The sequence below is a fragment of the Aspergillus versicolor genome (genome assembly GCF_001890125.1).
Source record: "Aspergillus versicolor CBS 583.65 unplaced genomic scaffold ASPVEscaffold_12, whole genome shotgun sequence".
Classification (NCBI taxonomy): domain Eukaryota; kingdom Fungi; phylum Ascomycota; class Eurotiomycetes; order Eurotiales; family Aspergillaceae; genus Aspergillus; species Aspergillus versicolor.
The window spans coordinates 623461-638868 of record NW_024467535.1 but is presented as its reverse complement, the minus strand read 5'-3'; the positions used below and the strand labels follow the sequence as shown (position 1 = coordinate 638868).

Sequence of the window (15408 nt, the reverse complement as noted above, 5' to 3'; positions counted from 1 at the left end):
ATTCCCCAGTATACAAGTTACTCACTATCACTCTCCTCCGCCTTCTTCAAACTCTGCTCCTTGGTCAACTTCGGATCCCTAATACACAACGAGAACGCAATAAGCGGCACCGTCAAGCAGATACCCGCAATGCACAGAATCCTCTGCGTATGCATATACCCCAGGACAACCGCATCCCGGTCCGGTGTGCCGACAGGGTTGTTTTCCGCAAAGGTGAACGGGTCCGCGTAGACCTCTGCGGCGAGCGTCGCGTTGCCGAGGTTGTTCGTTAATTCTGAGACAAGCGTCTGGGACCAGATTGCGCCGGCGATGGAGCTGCCCAGGGCGGAGCCGATGTTGTACGACGCGAGGAAGAGGGCCGTTACGATGGCGAGATCTGCAAGAGTTATGTCGCCTGTATTATGTGATGGGGCAGGATACTTACGCTCGTGTTTGGTAGCAGTTTGGATACTCGCTTGTGCGGGATAGGGGAACATTCCACCAGCTATACAAGAGTCAGTACAGTCGAGAGCAGTTAGAAGTCTAAGGACAACGCACCAATACCGAGGAGAATTTCACCACCGATGATACCACTGTGGCTCGACCCGCTATCCCCCCCACGGAAGTGGTACAGGATACCAAATGCAACAGTGAAGAGGCATGTTCCGGCAACGATGAAACCTTTAAGACGGCGCACTTTCATGACAATGGCACCGAGAATGCAGCCTGCAATGACGGAGGAAAAGCTACGCGATTTAGCGAAAGAACGCGATCTGGAGAATCTTCAACCTTACCTGTAAAGAGACGAAATCCGAGTAGCGCTGAGGACGCTCTCGTTGAAAGAGACGACTAGCACGGTGTAAAGGTAGTTACCTTGCAGAGCCCAGGCTGGTGCTGTCAGTATACTCCCTTCTTCTTCAAGGGCGAACACATACCGCAATTAAGCATGATCGCGATTCCAATAGCTCCCCAAACTGCTCTGTCTTTCAGAAGCTGCACCAATTAGCAAGATCACCTCAGCCATATTCTACAGTGCAACTCACCCTAAACGGAATCATAGGATGCTTGCAGGTCTGTTCCCACCAAACCCACACCGGGATGCAGAAAACACCAATAACCAGCGGCGCAATAATCTTCGCTTGCTTCCACTGCTCGGCGTATCCCCCAGCGAGCGTAAAAGGAACGAGGATAAGTGCAAACACGGCGATCAGCAGGACGATGCCGACCAGGTCCATTCGCCAGAAAATTTCAACGAGGAACCGCTTTGCCCCGTGGATCTGGAGAAGACCCTGGTATGACTCGATCTTCTTCGCTTTTATATGGCCGTACAGTAACGTCAGGAAGAGCGGGATTGAGCAGACTACTCATGTTAGTAGATATCTTCAACCAACACAGCAAGATACATACCCGGAAAGATAATCGTGAACATGCCAATTCCCCAGCGCCAGGTCGTCACCCCGAGCACGGCGCTTGTGAGGTTCCCACCAATCCAGGTGTTGATCTACACTGTTAGCCAGATCTAACTAGGTCAAAGAGCAACTTACAATAAACGGTGTCGCAGGGATATAGGAGAACAGAAGACGAGAACGCGTGGAGGTCGTATCTCCAATCAAAACCTCCACCAGGAACATGATCCCCGTATATCCAATCTGTAACAGTCAGTCACCCTATCCATGTACTATAGAACGGCATACCTGGTAAAGCACAGCACCGGCACAAAAGGTCTGGACGTTGTTTGAGGCCGTCTCAACAACGGTTCCTGTCTTGTCAGCCCATCTTCACCCCATCACCAGCAAGAGGACATACCCAAAGTATAGAAGAACACCGAGAAGAAGATCAGCTCGGTACGACCGAACATATCCGCGATTTTCGCAGCAGTGGGCTATCACACTCAGCAACGAACAAAACCAGATCCCAGTATAAGGACATACCTGCGCCGCAGCCGCAATAACCGAGCGAAGGACCTGCACCGTGGATAACAGACTATGGGTCGCATAACTCGCCGTCGCAACGGGCTATACAGTAAATACAAAGATGAGCAATCACGAATTCAAAGACCGGTAGTCAAAAGAGTTAAACACACCTGGTACGTATTCCGTACAGTCCCGTCCAAGCCATAAACGTACGCGACCAGCCAAACACTAGCAAACAAGCAAATGCGACTGTAGAAACCGAGCTGGGAGTTGATGAGTTCGATGCGCTTGACACCGGGACTCATATCCGCCGAGTCGTTGGAATGTGCCACTGCATCTTCGTACACGGGCGGGGGATCGTGAGCTGCGACCGCAGAGACATCGCTAGTTTCCTTTGATTTTGCAGCGGCGCCCATCGTGGATGTATCGAGAGGGAATATTGGTACAAACAAGGATAAAAAGCAGGCAAGAGAAAGAAAAAACGAAGGAGCTGGCTTGGGCAGGGATAAAAGGGCCAAACGGCGTGCACGGGCCGGACTGGAATAATCTCAGATCAGCTCATCTTATCAGATGGAGACTAGGACGAAAAGTCTGCAGGACAGACAAATCAGCGACGGTGCCGGTTCGTATTCGCCCAGGCCGCTGCTCTTGGCTGTCTACAAGTCCAGACAAATCAGGAGTCTGGCCCGCGCCCAGGATTTCGGTTCCGTGGGTTCGCCGAGGCCTTTAATTGTTATCATATCATATCAATCTACACTCTATGACACATGTTGTGGGGATGGTTGTGGCAACGGCAATTGGAAAAGTCATCCGGCAGCACTCGATCGCGCCGCATTCCCCAAATCATTCATTAACTGGCAGAGTCCCTGCACCAGCGTCGGCAACGCATCGTGAGGAGCATCCGCCCGCAGAAGCCCCTGCGCCACATCCATCACTCGCCCTGGGTCCGCGACAACAGCAGGCCCGCGGGTTCCGAACCCATGCAGCGCCGGACAACCACGGCCAAGCGAGATGAACTTGTGCACGTCGTTGGTCTCATCGCCGTCAAGGAACACCATCGGGTAGCGATCTCGCAGGGCCGAGTTCGAGTCCGAAGTTGGACTCGCCGACGTGGCAGTTGCTGCCATCTTGGACTCTCGCGCCTTGGACACAACACTATAGGACCAGAACGCCAGGCTTGCGTAGTACACCCCCACGGCCAAGAATCCCGTCAGTGCGCCTGGTGGCATGCTCTTCGCCGCTCGCAGGACTTGGCCAGCGTGCCAGATTGCGCGCCGGGAATCGACGCTGTGGACCCATTCCAGGGCACTGTGGTAGACTCGTCTTGCTTCCTTCTTGTCCTCTTTGCCCGCGAAGAGCTGCAGATCTTCCAGCGACATGAACACCAGCATGGAAATTACCTCGTAGACCAGGGATATTTCAGGGCCCGGCATGTTCGCCCATTCATGGCTGATCATGCGGAAATGCTCAAGGACTTGCGACAGTTCCTGCTGTCGCGAGTTGATGACCAGTGCATTCCAGTGTTTCGAATTCCCTTGCGAGATGAATTTCAGACGGTGATACTCGTTTATCAGCGCTGATAGACCGTGTAGGATAACAAAGCCGGAGAGCTGGTAGTCGACTCGGCCTTTCCATTGTGACATGTCGCGTAGTGTATCAACCAGTGATGGCAACCGCTCCTGTCCTGGCGTTGCAGTGGCAAGGTAGATGTCTCGCCATTCCGTGGCAGATTTCGCCTCCCACAGTGGTCGAATCATCGGGAACGGAAGCTCCAGATCCGCATATGAGATTAGCGGGTTAATGTTTAGCATCAACGCGGACTGTGCGTCATGGAGGAATAGATGGTGGACCAGCCTGGATTGTCAGTAATAGTCAAACTCCACTCGAGGAAACTTACCGTTTGAACGACTCTTGTTCTGCCCAATCCCGCCACTTCCGGTCCAGAACTTCAGGTGTGTCTTCAACAGTAGGTATTATAGCCGAATAGACAGAGCGTCGAAAGCGCAGTCCACGGCGCAGCATCTAAACCGTCAGTACCTTACAAACAATCAGGCTAGCTACGTACTGTGAGAATTGGCTGTTGAAAGCTTTCTGCGATTTCAGTGCGCCGGCCGCTTCCACTCCAGATCCCTATATCAATGACCAAGACGTACGTCTGAGAGGCCCGCAGCTCCCGAATTGTCCTATTATCAGTTTCATACTACCATTGTTAGCACCATCCACAAACACAAACGACAATATATACCTTCTGAGACAACTGCACACGCACAACCTCCGTCAATGCATATCCCAACTTCCGTATCGTCGGAATAGTCGACCTCACAGCCGCAGCCGCAGCCAACACACCCAACATATCTGGATTCTGCTCATTCGGATGAAACGTCGGCCCATGGATCCACGAGTCGACCTGCTGACTCTGATACGCAAAGTAATCCTGGATAAGACTATCAAGAAGTTCCGTGCTAGGAAACGACTTCATAATCCTCGTCAAGTTCGCCCGCAGGCTTGTTTGCAGGACCATGCCGAAAATCAAATCCCTGCTTCCGGGAGATAGCCGCTCCGATAGGATCTGGTGCTCTGAACGCACACTAGCCTCGGGGCTATCGATTGATTTTGGGACGGATAGATATGCTTGGTCTGCGAAGGCGTGGTCTTCGTGTGCCGGTTGCCATGCTGAAAGCGAAGAGCGCTGGTATGCTTCTGCGCCAAGCGCAATCCCACTATCTGCATCTAGCCGATCGCTTGGGTCATCAGGCTGGACGGCTGGATTGGCCGAGCCTCTGGAGTTGTAGAAGTCGATCAAGCCGAAGTCGACCTCGGTCAGATCGAAGTTGAAATTCAGGTTATGGTCGTACAGGCGGTGGGCGTAGTAGTCGTTTGGCGGGAACGCGGACGGGTCGACGAGCTCACCGGGTCGAGATAGTGAGACCAGCGAGTCGGGGATGAACTCGGGGAAGAATGTCCCGTCGACACTGAATACCCCGCTCTCGTGGTCTACCAGCGGAGAGACGGTTTGTGTTGTGAAATCAGGCTGTGGTGGAACTGTATTATCGTATGTGCCCGGCATGGGTTCGCCTGGTCCGGGATTCAGCCCCGGGAGAAACGTATCCATCTGAGCATTCGGTGTGATAAGGGGCTGGGGGTTGAGATCGGAGTTTAGAGGTGAGAATGTATCTTGCGATGACTCCATTGGGGAGAATTCCTCATCGAGTTGCTCATCGTTGGATGCTAAAACATCAGCACAGATCAAATAAGGGCAGGTTGAACGTACCCTGCTGCTCCGCAAGCTCCGGCGCATCGCTCACGCCAGCATCATTATAATCGCAAAATAACTTTCTATCGCGACACCGACGACACGGCTTCTCTTCGTCGCATTTGAGCTTCGACGTCGCACAGGCCTTGCAAGCCTGCGAAACGCGACCGTTCTTCGAGTAGGAGGAGGTGCGCTTCCGCTTCCCGTCTTGCGAGTGACTGTGCCCGGCAGAGTGTCGTTTCAACAGATCTCTACCAACCAGCATCAATAAAGGGTTCGAAATGAAGCTTCAAAAGACTTACGGCCTCGAGAACCCCTTGTTGCAGACTTGACAAACGTACGGCTTCTCGCGGGTATCTATGATGCTCGGTCAGAGAAACACCAAATGCGACTATATCTCAGAAACGGAACAGAACAGACGTGATCGGACATGGCGGATGAGGTGGTCCGCACGGTTGTAGCTCTTCCTACACGAGCCGAAGCCGCACTGGAAGTACCCTTGACGGGACTTGGAGTCCAGAGGAGAGTCATCGGGCATTCTGCATTGCATTTACAGAGGATGGTTTTAAACAGAAACGTGGAGGAGCGGGGAGGTGGAGGAGGGAAGCCGGACTGAGCTGGAGAAGTGAAGAAGTCATTTCTGCGTGGAGAGCTGCCATTATGCGGGGGCCAATCGCAGGCCGTGGTTTACTACGGCTCAAATAGAGCAATTGGAGGGATTTACAGGAGTCTGGGGAACTCCAATGCCTCAAGGCTGGTTGTTGCCTGGACAGAGCACTGCCGTTGTTGCAGCCGGAAATTGATCCTGGCTGAATCTAATATGATTAATTACGTATGGTTAAGATTTGAATAATCTGAGGAGATTATGATGAGGATTTGATGGTCTGACACACACTTACATTCCCTGCGGGCCCGATGTGGTCTCGGAATGTGGAGGCGCTTCCCGACACCGTCTCTGGAGTGGAATCATGAACAACATCAAGACCCTGGTTCTGATTGACATTTCATAAAAAAGATCTCGTCCTCATTTAGAATAATATTGCTCATAGCGAGGAATTCCTTGTTAAGTCTTTACTAACACCGTCATCCACCATGGGTAAGCCGCCGAAGCCATCAAGGATCCCCATCTAACAACACCAGGTCTCACCCCAGTGCACTTCTTCTCGCACGGCTCAACAATGATGCTGGGCGAGGAGTCCGAATCGGCCGACTACTGGCGCAAATGCGGTGCCGAAGCTCTCGCGCGCGGAATCAAGGGTGTTGTCATAATGGTACTTCATCCCTATCCCCATCTCCTGTCACCGTATACAACACCAACTAACAACTCCAGGGCGCACACTGGGACGTCCTGAATGACGGCCTCGAAGTTGCTACAAACCCAACTCCCGCGAAATCCCCCGTCGCCTACGTCCACCCGGACAAATACGAGAACTACAAACTCAACCCCGACATCCCAACCGCCCACCGATGCATCTCCATGCTCCGTGCCGAAGGCTTCAACGCCAACCCCAACAGCACCTTCGACTGGATCCATGACGTCTACCTAATCCTAATCCACATGTTCCCAACCCAGTGCCCACCCACCACCATCATCAGCATGAACGCGCGCTACGACCCGCACTACCACATGAAGATCGGATCCGTGCTGCGTCCTCTCCGCGCCGAGAACTACCTCTTCATTGGCACGGGGGGCGCGGTGCATAATCTCTACCGGAACAGGTGGGCGCCGATGCTGCGGTTCCGGGATAACTTCGCCATGGAGACGCCGCCCGAGGACTGGGCGCTGGAGTTCCGGCAGGCGGTTGAGGACGTTATTACGAAGACGGGGGGTGGGCCGGCTTTGAGGCGGGCGATGACGAGGTTGATGAAGCATCCTAGGTTCCGGGATGCGCATGGCACGGATGATCACTTTATGGCGGCGTTGTTTGTGGCGGGGCTTGTCGGGGATTGGGAGGATAGAGGGGTGAATGGGGTGCTTGCGGCGGAGAGTTGGGAGTTGACGAATATGTGTAATTCGCAGTTTACGCTTGGGAGCTGGAAAGAGACTGCTGTGGGTGCCTAGTCTCTGCCAGTACTTGGTCTGGCTTTGTTGTGGTGGCTTACATAGCTCTTATTTACTTGGTGGAAATGGTTCATGTTTTATCTATAGTGCTAAGCAGCAGTCAGTATGGTACAGTGTAGTATATTCATCATATTCCAGGCTACGTATAAGGACTTACGCTTGGTGTACTGCTGATGCATTTCATAATGTACACATTTGTCGTGCCATATTTGACTACCAACGAAACAGGATACTAAGCCAGAAATATACAACTAAATCAAAATGCAGTCCAATCTTGTATATAAATCAAAATCTCCTCCTCAAAAACGAAACGGTATAGAACCCCAACGTTGACACCGTCGCCACAAACGAAAACAGCGTAATCACACCTCCAGTAATCATGCCCTGCTCGAAGAACCCAATACTTTTCCCAGCTCTCTGCCCCGTAGATGGCAGTGGTGCAACTGCTTCATTCCATGCCGTAATTGCCTCTTGGGAGCCGGGCTTGTCCAGGACCCGGCGTACAAGTGCGTCGCCACTGCTTTGTGAGACGAACTGTGGCCGTGGGACTTGAAACAGCGCGGTGCTGTATCTGGTTTCGCGGCTTGGTCGAGAGTTCACTGGGTATGCAGGTCCGATGAGCATCTCTAATGGCACTTGGTTAATCCATGAGGCGTGGGCGTCGATGAACTGAGTTAGGTATTTGGCGGAAGAAGAGTTCGCAAATGCATATGTTGCTGCTAACGTTCCGAAGCTAAATAATGATTAGTACAATCCCATATAATAATGGATATAATAATCACATACGAAGCACTGAAATCAATTGCATCGTCGAGACTCGTAATTGGATGTAAAACGAGTACTTTCTCATCGACTTTCTTCTGTAACAGGGGGGAATTTCTGTCATGGACCTCGACGATGCCCCATCCAGTGCCAGAAACCAGCACCCGTGCGCTAGGATCCTTGTGAGCTAGGTCTATAAGTGATAGCCCGGGGCTTGCGCGACGTGGGTTAACAGCCTTTTGCCTTTCTTCGCCGGTAGGGCCAGAAAGGTACTTGGACGAGTGGAGGATAGCGACCTCTACAAATGCTTTCATGGCAAATTCCTGAACCAGCACTACATCCGGTGAGTATGTAGATCGGCCCCCGAATGCGAACCGTGCAGCCACCAGGGACTTTGCAGCAGCTGGGATGTCGGCTGTTCCGTCGACGACGGCGGCTGTCCTGGCTGTGACTGGGGAGGTGAGGCTGCTCTCTGGGAGAGAAGGGGCGTTGACTTGCGAAACTACCAAAGTCTTGCTAAGAAAGTCAGAGTCTGGTCTCTCCTCGCTAATGGCAAATGTATCTGCGTCCATGGCCTCTGGGAGAATTTTTCGAAGCAATGGAGGAAGAGCCATTGTATTTTTCGTCAACTACACCAGTTAGCAAGCCGCCAATCCGTCAGGGATTGATAGACGAACCTCAAGAATGATACAGTTTCCCGCTGCCAAAGCCGCTGCTAACGCCGAAACCACCGAAAAGAACATCGTGTGTGTCCCAGGAATGATATAAACAATCCCCGTCCCTCGCAGCGCATCCCCATTATCCTTCCCCTTCACAACCCGGTACTCCTTCTCCAGATCCTCCTCCAAATTCAACGAGAGATAGTGCGTCCGTACTTCTTTCAAGGCGAGACAGATCTCCGCCTGAACCTCCTCCGCGGCATTTCCAGTATCACTCTGCAGTGCACTCCTGATCTGGTCGATATGCTGCACGAGGGCGGTTTGCAGCCGGTGGAACTGGGACTGCCTGTAACGGACGTTTTGTGCGCGTCCATCAATTTCGGCAGCAACAAGCCGCGCAAATGGCTGTGGAGAGACCATCTTCTCGTTCTGTATAGTTGTTTCTCTAGCAAGGAGTAGACGAGCTGAAGAGGAGCCTAGGGTCTAGGTATAAACGCTATGTGGGCGCCCGTTGCTCGGGTAAGCTTCATTTCCCTCCAGAAAGCTTCCCCGCCCGTCTTCCGAGATCATGCAAGGAGGGAATTAATTCCTCCCAGATTGCTGGAGATTGCCATGTGTGGCCAGCTCGGGATGTGGAGGAGGAATCGTCTCCCCGAATGCCGCAAGGAGTCTCGACTGGATGGTCTAAGACCAGCCTCTTTCTTCTGAACGCCATCTCCTCTCGACCTCCGACTCATATCTATAGCATATTGAGGACTAGTCAGAATGTCGCGAACAGAAACCACAAACACCACCACTCTCTCCGTCCTCGCCGACTACGAACTCCACCACAGCGGCAGCGAGCCTTCTCCCAACACCAGCCAGAACACCACATCCCCATCTCCCACTCAACAACAACCCGCAAACTGGCCCACTAATCATCGTCGTGTTCCGCCTTATCGTCCCGCGAATCGCAGCCTTAGCTTCGAGGAGCGCGCGGCGGGGTCCAACCTGCCAGAGTTCATCTTCATTCAGTCGATGTTACATGGGTGCTGGTTGAATGCGGTATGTCCTCTTACAGTGTAAAGATGTCATGAGAGTTGTGCTAATGGAATATAAAGTCTGTTGCTCGGCTATGGAGATTCACTGGAGGAAGGATTAATGATCGGATATTCCACTATGAGATTGGAGGAGAATACTAGCTAGCACAGGCCATATAGCACTGCTTTTAGTACAGAGTAGTGTTTCAATCATACAATACCCATCACAGTATCTTATACAATATCGATATCCATTCCAACATCTAAATACACCTCTGTTATTTCCCTCTATAGACCAATCCACCAAAATCAAGAACTAGCCCTAACCCCCATATCCCCCAACTCCTCTCCCAGCTTAACACCCCCAACCTCAACACCCTCCGCCGGGGTAAGCACATACAGCATCCTCGCCCAGCTATTCCCAGGCGTCACATTCCTCCACGCATGGTTCGTCCCGCGCTGAACCGCCACATCCCCCCTCTTCAACAACCTCGTCTCCCCCGAATCCAGCACCAGCTCCACCTCCCCCTCCAAGACAACACCATAATCCAAGCTAACGGTGCGATGCATCGGGCTTAACGCTCCGGGCCGCATATCAACAATACGGCACACCGAGCCGCTGGAGATAACCAGGCCCGGCGAGTTCCCGGGCTCCAGGTAGCGCGCGTACTCGGGGATATCGTTATCGTTTGCCAGGCGGGCGGGGAAATGCGAGGAGGTATATGCGAGGGAAAAGTGCGCGCTATCTGGGATTGGCTGCACCGGCATGGTTTCCGAGAGGGCTTTTGAGAAGATCGCCTGTCCGGTTTCGTTGTGGGTTGTTATGTACCGGGAGAGGGGGCGGATGTTTTTTGGGGTGTTGTCGGTGTTGGTGGTAGACATTTTGACTGTTTTGTTGTTTGGTGTTTCGTTGGATTTCGAAGAATGGGCTTGTATTGTGCTTGCGTGCAGGCTGGTTAAGGCTGTTCGGTGGTTGTTATATCTAGCAAGCTCGTACTGTTCGGGTCCACATCGGGAGCGGAGACGGCGCATTGGAGATGAGATGGAGATGGAGATTTACACTGAACTACCGAGGTGGGCGTCTAATATTCAGTTTAATTGCAATCTACTAGGCCTTTCTGTCTATTTCCATGCTTATCAGGGCTGCTCACTGCGGCGGAATAATCGGCAGTGTAACATAGTTATCACCATGGCCAAAGTTGATGTGATTCTGGCCCTGGAATTTCTCCGAAGACCTAATAGCAGTGTTTGTCAGTCTGGCTTCTTCCGTGATCTAGAGAATGTCTCGGGAAACTTACCTATCAGTAGGCGAATTGTGAAGGAAAATCCCACTACCCTGCGTATCCCCCGAAGAAACCTCCAGAATAATCTTACCCCCCTTCTCAACAACAACATTGGTCGGCCACACCTCCACGTCAACAGGATACACCTCTCCCGGGATGACGGGTAGCACATCCGTCGAGTAATAGTCTCGATGCGGGAGGTAAGGTCTGTGCCGCGCATGCTGGTCGTTCACTTTGCGCAGGCTTACTCGCAGCCAACCCTTGCACAGCGGAACCGGGTCACCGGCTGTGCCGGTGTAGAAGACCTCTTTGCCCTCCGGGGAGATGTACCGGAGCGTCAAGAAGAGGTCTATGTCAGAGGGCGTGGGGGCGCCAGGGTATGGGCTCATAGAAACGTTCAGGTGGGCTACAATATGGCCAGTGATCTCAGTTTCCGTCTCAAACACGGGCGTGGTGAACTGGATCAGCGATGGATTTTCCAACGTGCCCAGCGCGGGATAGCTGAGTTTGGTGTACCGTTCCTTCGGCGGGGTCGGGACCAGTTCCTTTTGAGATGTGAGGTAATACCGCGTGTACTGGGTGCGAGCGATTGGCCATTCGGTCTCCTGGCGACGAGGGTATGTTTTCTCTGCTTCGGCGTTGTTGAATCCTACATCTCCTTTGCGGAGGACGAGGTCGACTGCTGGTGCTGTGCCTGTGGACCAGCCTGCGCGGTCCTCGCCCTTCAGGAAGGCATCCAGGAAGCTACGTTGGAGTTCGACTTCTTCTTTGTAGTAGAAGGGCAGATCGTGACGGCCGGTGATGAAACGCAGGTATTTGAGTTCGCTGCCTGCCTGCGTGTAACCTTCCACATTACCTCGCAGATGCAAGAGAATGCCACCCCAGTTGGCTACGGACAGAAGAGGGACCTGTTCTCTCGTCAGCACAGCTCTAGTAAATTAGGATAGCTGGTCTTGTTCACCTGTATGTCAGACATGGTGTACTCCTTGCTCGCGTAGTAGAGATCATCCCTGAAATTATTCGCCGCGTTGTCAATCGTTTGATCCTGGCGATTCGCAACCAGCTCCTCCTCCGGCAAATCGCCCTCGATTGTATCGACGCCCCAGTTGCGAGCTGATCGCCCAGGCCGCCCATACTGGTTACTCACAACCTGTCGGTCCCACCAGAACTTGATGAACGCATTCGACAAGATCCCTCCATGTCGACACCGGTCACGGTAGTAATCCGACATCCCCTCCCAGGGAATCATACACGCCAGGCCCTTTGGCTGCCTAGCACCAACACGCCACTGGCTCCCAGCGTAGTAGCTAATCCCAAGGAGACCAACCTTCCCGGATGACCATGGTTGCTCCGCGGCCCATTCCACAACGTCGAAAAACGCCTCGCTGGTTTCGCGCGACATAGTGTCGAGCTTTCCGCGGGACTGGCCTGTGCCGCGCTCGTCTGCCCGTACAACAGCATATCCATGATTTGTCCAGAAAGCAGGATCCGGTGTTTCCCAAGCGGAGTGTGTTGAGTGGTGTTCCGGGTTAACTTCGCTGAATGACTTTGGATGGAAGTCTGCGTAGGGAATATCCTTGCCATAAGGCCCATACGTTACCAGGACAGGGGACTTCTCGCTCCCCTTTGGTCGGTATACATTGCATCTGACAAGGCCAGACTTGTCCTTCAGGGTAATTGTTACATTCTGCTCGAAAATGTAGGCGAACGAAGTCTCGTCCCGGGAGGTGATGTCTTCGCGCACTGGGTTCGGCATGTTGAGCTTGGCGGTAGAGCAATTAAACACTCAAATCTTTGTTGAGTTAATCAGGAGATCCGATTATAAGTTTTAAGGCAAGTGGGAAAAATATCTGGGTTATCGGCCATCCCCTCACCGCGTGTGTCGCGCCATACAAACACTCCCGACGTGGAGCCGATTCGGGCCACCCGATGTTTCTCCTCATCCCCCCGAGGCCATCGTCTCAATCGGAAGACCGGCAATGATGGATGCTTTAACAGGCGAGTGTTGGTATTCTTAATTCTCAAGATGGACTAAAATTCTGTAGGCCTTTTTGTTTCTAGCATCTTGAGCGGTACAGCAACAGTCCATCCGTCTACACAAAATGGGCAGTACGAATCCAGAAGGCCAGGGCCTTCGCATCCTTATTGCCGGTGCTGGTATTGGCGGTCTATCAGCGGCAATTGCTCTGAGGCAGCAAGGACATAGCGTCGAGGTAGGCCCATTCATTCTCGTTCTTGATAATCGTAATGACAAGGAACAGCTCTTTGAGCGCTCTCGGTTCGCCAACGAGATCGGAGCGGCAATCCACATAACGCCCAACGCAAATGCTGCTTTGTTGAAACTCGGAATCGATGCCACGACTCTTGGTGCAGTTGAATCTAAGAAGGTCCGTATTGCACTTGCTGGTTGGTAGGAAACGTACTCATCTGAATAGATGCGCGTCTTCCCCCCAAATGGTCCGGAGATCTTCTGCCTGGATATCGAGAAAACTGCGGGCTTCTGGCGACAGGTATATCTTGCCTTACAACCTACCTTTCATTAACGCACACACTAACCTCTCTAGCGCTGGCTTCTCGTGCACCGAGCCCATCTCCATGAGGGTTTGAAGGCCGCTGCTCAGGCTCCAGGGCCTGGCACTCCTGCTCGACTGCATACCTCTAGCAGGGTCGTCGACATCGATCCTCACAGTGCTAATATCACCCTTGAAAATGGCGAGGTCGTAAATGGGGACCTCGTCCTAGGTGCAGATGGAATACACTCCGCGGCGAAATCAAAGCTACCTGGTGGGGAGAATATTAAGACATTCACCTCAGGCAAGAACGCTTTCCGTTTCCTCATCGCGCGCAAAGAAGTCCTAGACGACCCCGATACGAAGGACCTGGTACAGGAGCTCGGTACATGGTACATGTTCGATAGCGCCGAACGCCGCGTCGTCATATATCCCTGCGCCAACCATGAGCTGCTCAACTTTGTATGCATCCATCCCGACTCCATGTCCAAGATCAACGACGGTTCGGAGTGGGATCAGGGTGCGAGCAAAGAATCTCTGCTTGATGTATACAAAGACTTCAGTCCCCAGGTTCGGAAACTTTTGTCAAAAGCCGATCCTACTACTTTGAAGGTATGGCCTTTGCTTGATACCGACGACCTTCCCACCTGGGTTGAAGACCGGCTTGCTGTTCTAGGAGATGCCGCGCATCCATTCCTGCCGTACCGTGCGTCGGGTGGTGCTATGGCAATCGAAGACGCCATTTCGCTAGGCGTAATGCTTCCGCAAGGCGTTCGCCAGGAAGATATCCCCGAGCGACTTAAGCTGTATGAGAAAGCTCGCCGCACCCGCGCAACAACCGTCCAGCAATTGACCCGAAAGAGCTCCCATGGGCCTCTTCCACCAGCCGAGGGTATGATACCACATACCTTGCAGCAACTCAGCTAACATGTTTCCAGAAAAAGCAATGACCGATTACATTTACGGCCATGACGAGCACGACCATTCCACCCAGATCCTCCGAAAACACCTCTGGAGCAAAGGACCACAAAAGTACTGGCGCCAGCCCATCGTGTTTGGACCCATGCCTGGTCCACGGCAGGATTTCGAAGGACTCAGCCGTCTGGATCGATCACACAAGTCCACCTTCCAGACTACTTCAATCCGATTCAAGACAAGTCGAACGCTCCTTCAAAACCTCCTCCCGAACGACTCATATTCTTTCGGTACGCCGAGCACAGTCGCCACCGCAACTTTCTCGCAGACGCTTCTCCACGGCATGGACTGGCTGGGAGGCGGGGGCTACCGCCATCTCGGCCTGTACATCGATGGGGTGCAGTATAAAAAGACCAACGGCGAGACCGTGACGGGAACCTACCTACCCATTCTCTTCGAGAGCCTCGCAGACCCAATAGTGAGCGGACGCGAAGAGCTCGGGATGCCCAAGCTATATTCCGCCCTAGATGCGAGCGAGCGTAGAGGGTCATATTACCTGCAGGCTAGCTGGCAGGGCGCAGTTTGGGGCCGGTTCCGCTGGGAAGGCCTAGAAGACGAGGATCCCAATGCGAATGCTGGGCCAGGGGATAGTGGTGTTAATGGTGGCTTGCTGCTTCACCGCTATATTCCTCAGGTTGGTGCGGACTGCAAGGGACAACCAGAGGTGGAATATCCTGTGCTTGTGCCGAATGCGGACGAGTCTAAAGTACTTGTCTCCAAGGTAACTCGGGTCCGAAAAGCAAGCAAAGCTTCTTTGGAGATTGACGGTCTAGACTGGAAAGCCCTTCCAACATTGCACCATATTATCGAGCGTTTGGCGGAAATACCTGTTGATGAGGTTTTGTCTGCAAAGATTGTTGAGGGTGAAGGGGTGCCTGATGTGTCGTCGGCGAGGCGCATAGAGTAGATTCGTTCAAAATAAATTCGTAAATGTTCCTGGTGTCAGTCCGAGGCTCTTAATAGTATATACATTTTTGATAACTTTGTAGGCAG

General features: G+C 52.7%; 8 protein-coding genes across 8 annotated transcripts; 3 read left to right on the top strand and 5 right to left on the bottom strand.

Moving 5' to 3' along the window:
- Nucleotides 1–17: 17 nt before the first annotated feature.
- On the bottom strand, nt 18–2197 carry sit1 (putative siderochrome-iron transporter Sit1; the record flags this gene model as incomplete). Its single annotated transcript, XM_040807769.1, has 12 exons — nt 18–376; nt 425–484; nt 538–725; nt 774–867; nt 915–972; nt 1023–1339; nt 1387–1480; nt 1524–1628; nt 1674–1738; nt 1786–1861; nt 1911–1994; nt 2063–2197. 12 exons carry the CDS (start codon nt 2195–2197, stop codon nt 18–20), a joined length of 1635 nt encoding a protein of 544 aa, XP_040672896.1.
- Nucleotides 2198–2698: 501 nt separating this feature from the next.
- On the bottom strand, nt 2699–5683 carry ASPVEDRAFT_88388 (uncharacterized protein; the record flags this gene model as incomplete). Its single annotated transcript, XM_040818306.1, has 7 exons — nt 2699–3746; nt 3790–3914; nt 3958–4092; nt 4138–5120; nt 5164–5396; nt 5448–5502; nt 5566–5683. 7 exons carry the CDS (start codon nt 5681–5683, stop codon nt 2699–2701), a joined length of 2697 nt encoding a protein of 898 aa, XP_040672895.1.
- Nucleotides 5684–6120: 437 nt separating this feature from the next.
- ASPVEDRAFT_201735 (DODA-type extradiol aromatic ring-opening family dioxygenase) lies at nt 6121–7413 on the top strand. The gene is made up of 3 exons (XM_040809352.1): nt 6121–6241; nt 6286–6416; nt 6476–7413. Exons 1-3 carry the CDS (start codon nt 6238–6240, stop codon nt 7205–7207), a joined length of 867 nt encoding a protein of 288 aa, XP_040672894.1. The 5' UTR covers nt 6121–6237; the 3' UTR covers nt 7208–7413.
- ASPVEDRAFT_201730 (uncharacterized protein) lies at nt 7334–9171 on the bottom strand. The gene is made up of 3 exons (XM_040809351.1): nt 8647–9171; nt 7994–8598; nt 7334–7940 (listed from the first exon to the last, which is right to left on the bottom strand). Exons 1-3 carry the CDS (start codon nt 9046–9048, stop codon nt 7493–7495), a joined length of 1455 nt encoding a protein of 484 aa, XP_040672893.1. The 5' UTR covers nt 9049–9171; the 3' UTR covers nt 7334–7492.
- Nucleotides 9172–9393: 222 nt separating this feature from the next.
- Nucleotides 9394–9809, top strand: ASPVEDRAFT_56607 (uncharacterized protein; the record flags this gene model as incomplete). The annotated part of the gene is made up of 2 exons (XM_040815235.1): nt 9394–9672; nt 9729–9809. The coding sequence occupies 2 exons, from the start codon at nt 9394–9396 to the stop codon at nt 9807–9809; spliced, it is 360 nt and encodes a 119-aa protein (XP_040672892.1).
- On the bottom strand, nt 9601–10726 carry ASPVEDRAFT_46512 (cupin domain-containing protein). The gene is made up of 2 exons (XM_040813568.1): nt 9729–10726; nt 9601–9672 (listed from the first exon to the last, which is right to left on the bottom strand). The coding sequence occupies exon 1, from the start codon at nt 10527–10529 to the stop codon at nt 9957–9959; it is 573 nt and encodes a 190-aa protein (XP_040672891.1). The 5' UTR covers nt 10530–10726; the 3' UTR covers nt 9601–9672; nt 9729–9956.
- Nucleotides 10727–10794: 68 nt separating this feature from the next.
- On the bottom strand, nt 10795–12686 carry ASPVEDRAFT_88383 (CocE/NonD family hydrolase; the record flags this gene model as incomplete). Its single annotated transcript, XM_040818305.1, has 3 exons — nt 10795–10882; nt 10946–11838; nt 11892–12686. 3 exons carry the CDS (start codon nt 12684–12686, stop codon nt 10795–10797), a joined length of 1776 nt encoding a protein of 591 aa, XP_040672890.1.
- Nucleotides 12606–15364, top strand: ASPVEDRAFT_201722 (putative salicylate hydroxylase). The gene is made up of 5 exons (XM_040809350.1): nt 12606–13143; nt 13192–13317; nt 13366–13440; nt 13495–14332; nt 14379–15364. The coding sequence occupies exons 1-5, from the start codon at nt 13033–13035 to the stop codon at nt 15320–15322; spliced, it is 2094 nt and encodes a 697-aa protein (XP_040672889.1). The 5' UTR covers nt 12606–13032; the 3' UTR covers nt 15323–15364.
- The last annotated feature ends 44 nt before the right edge of the window (nt 15365–15408 follow it).

Coding starts and splice junctions, on each gene's coding strand:
- ASPVEDRAFT_201722 (XM_040809350.1), top strand. CDS start 13,033: ATGGGCAGTACGAATCCAGAAGGCCAGGGCCTTCGCATCCTTATTGCC. Junction 13,318..13,365: donor GTGCAGTTGAATCTAAGAAG/GTCCGTATTGCA, acceptor TCATCTGAATAG/ATGCGCGTCTTCCCCCCAAA. Junction 13,441..13,494: donor CTGCGGGCTTCTGGCGACAG/GTATATCTTGCC, acceptor TAACCTCTCTAG/CGCTGGCTTCTCGTGCACCG.
- ASPVEDRAFT_46512 (XM_040813568.1), bottom strand. CDS start 10,529: ATGTCTACCACCAACACCGACAACACCCCAAAAAACATCCGCCCCCTC.
- ASPVEDRAFT_201730 (XM_040809351.1), bottom strand. CDS start 9,048: ATGGTCTCTCCACAGCCATTTGCGCGGCTTGTTGCTGCCGAAATTGAT. Junction 8,599..8,646: donor GAAACTGTATCATTCTTGAG/GTTCGTCTATCA, acceptor TAACTGGTGTAG/TTGACGAAAAATACAATGGC. Junction 7,941..7,993: donor GCAATTGATTTCAGTGCTTC/GTATGTGATTAT, acceptor ATCATTATTTAG/CTTCGGAACGTTAGCAGCAA.
- ASPVEDRAFT_201735 (XM_040809352.1), top strand. Junction 6,417..6,475: donor TCAAGGGTGTTGTCATAATG/GTACTTCATCCC, acceptor TAACAACTCCAG/GGCGCACACTGGGACGTCCT.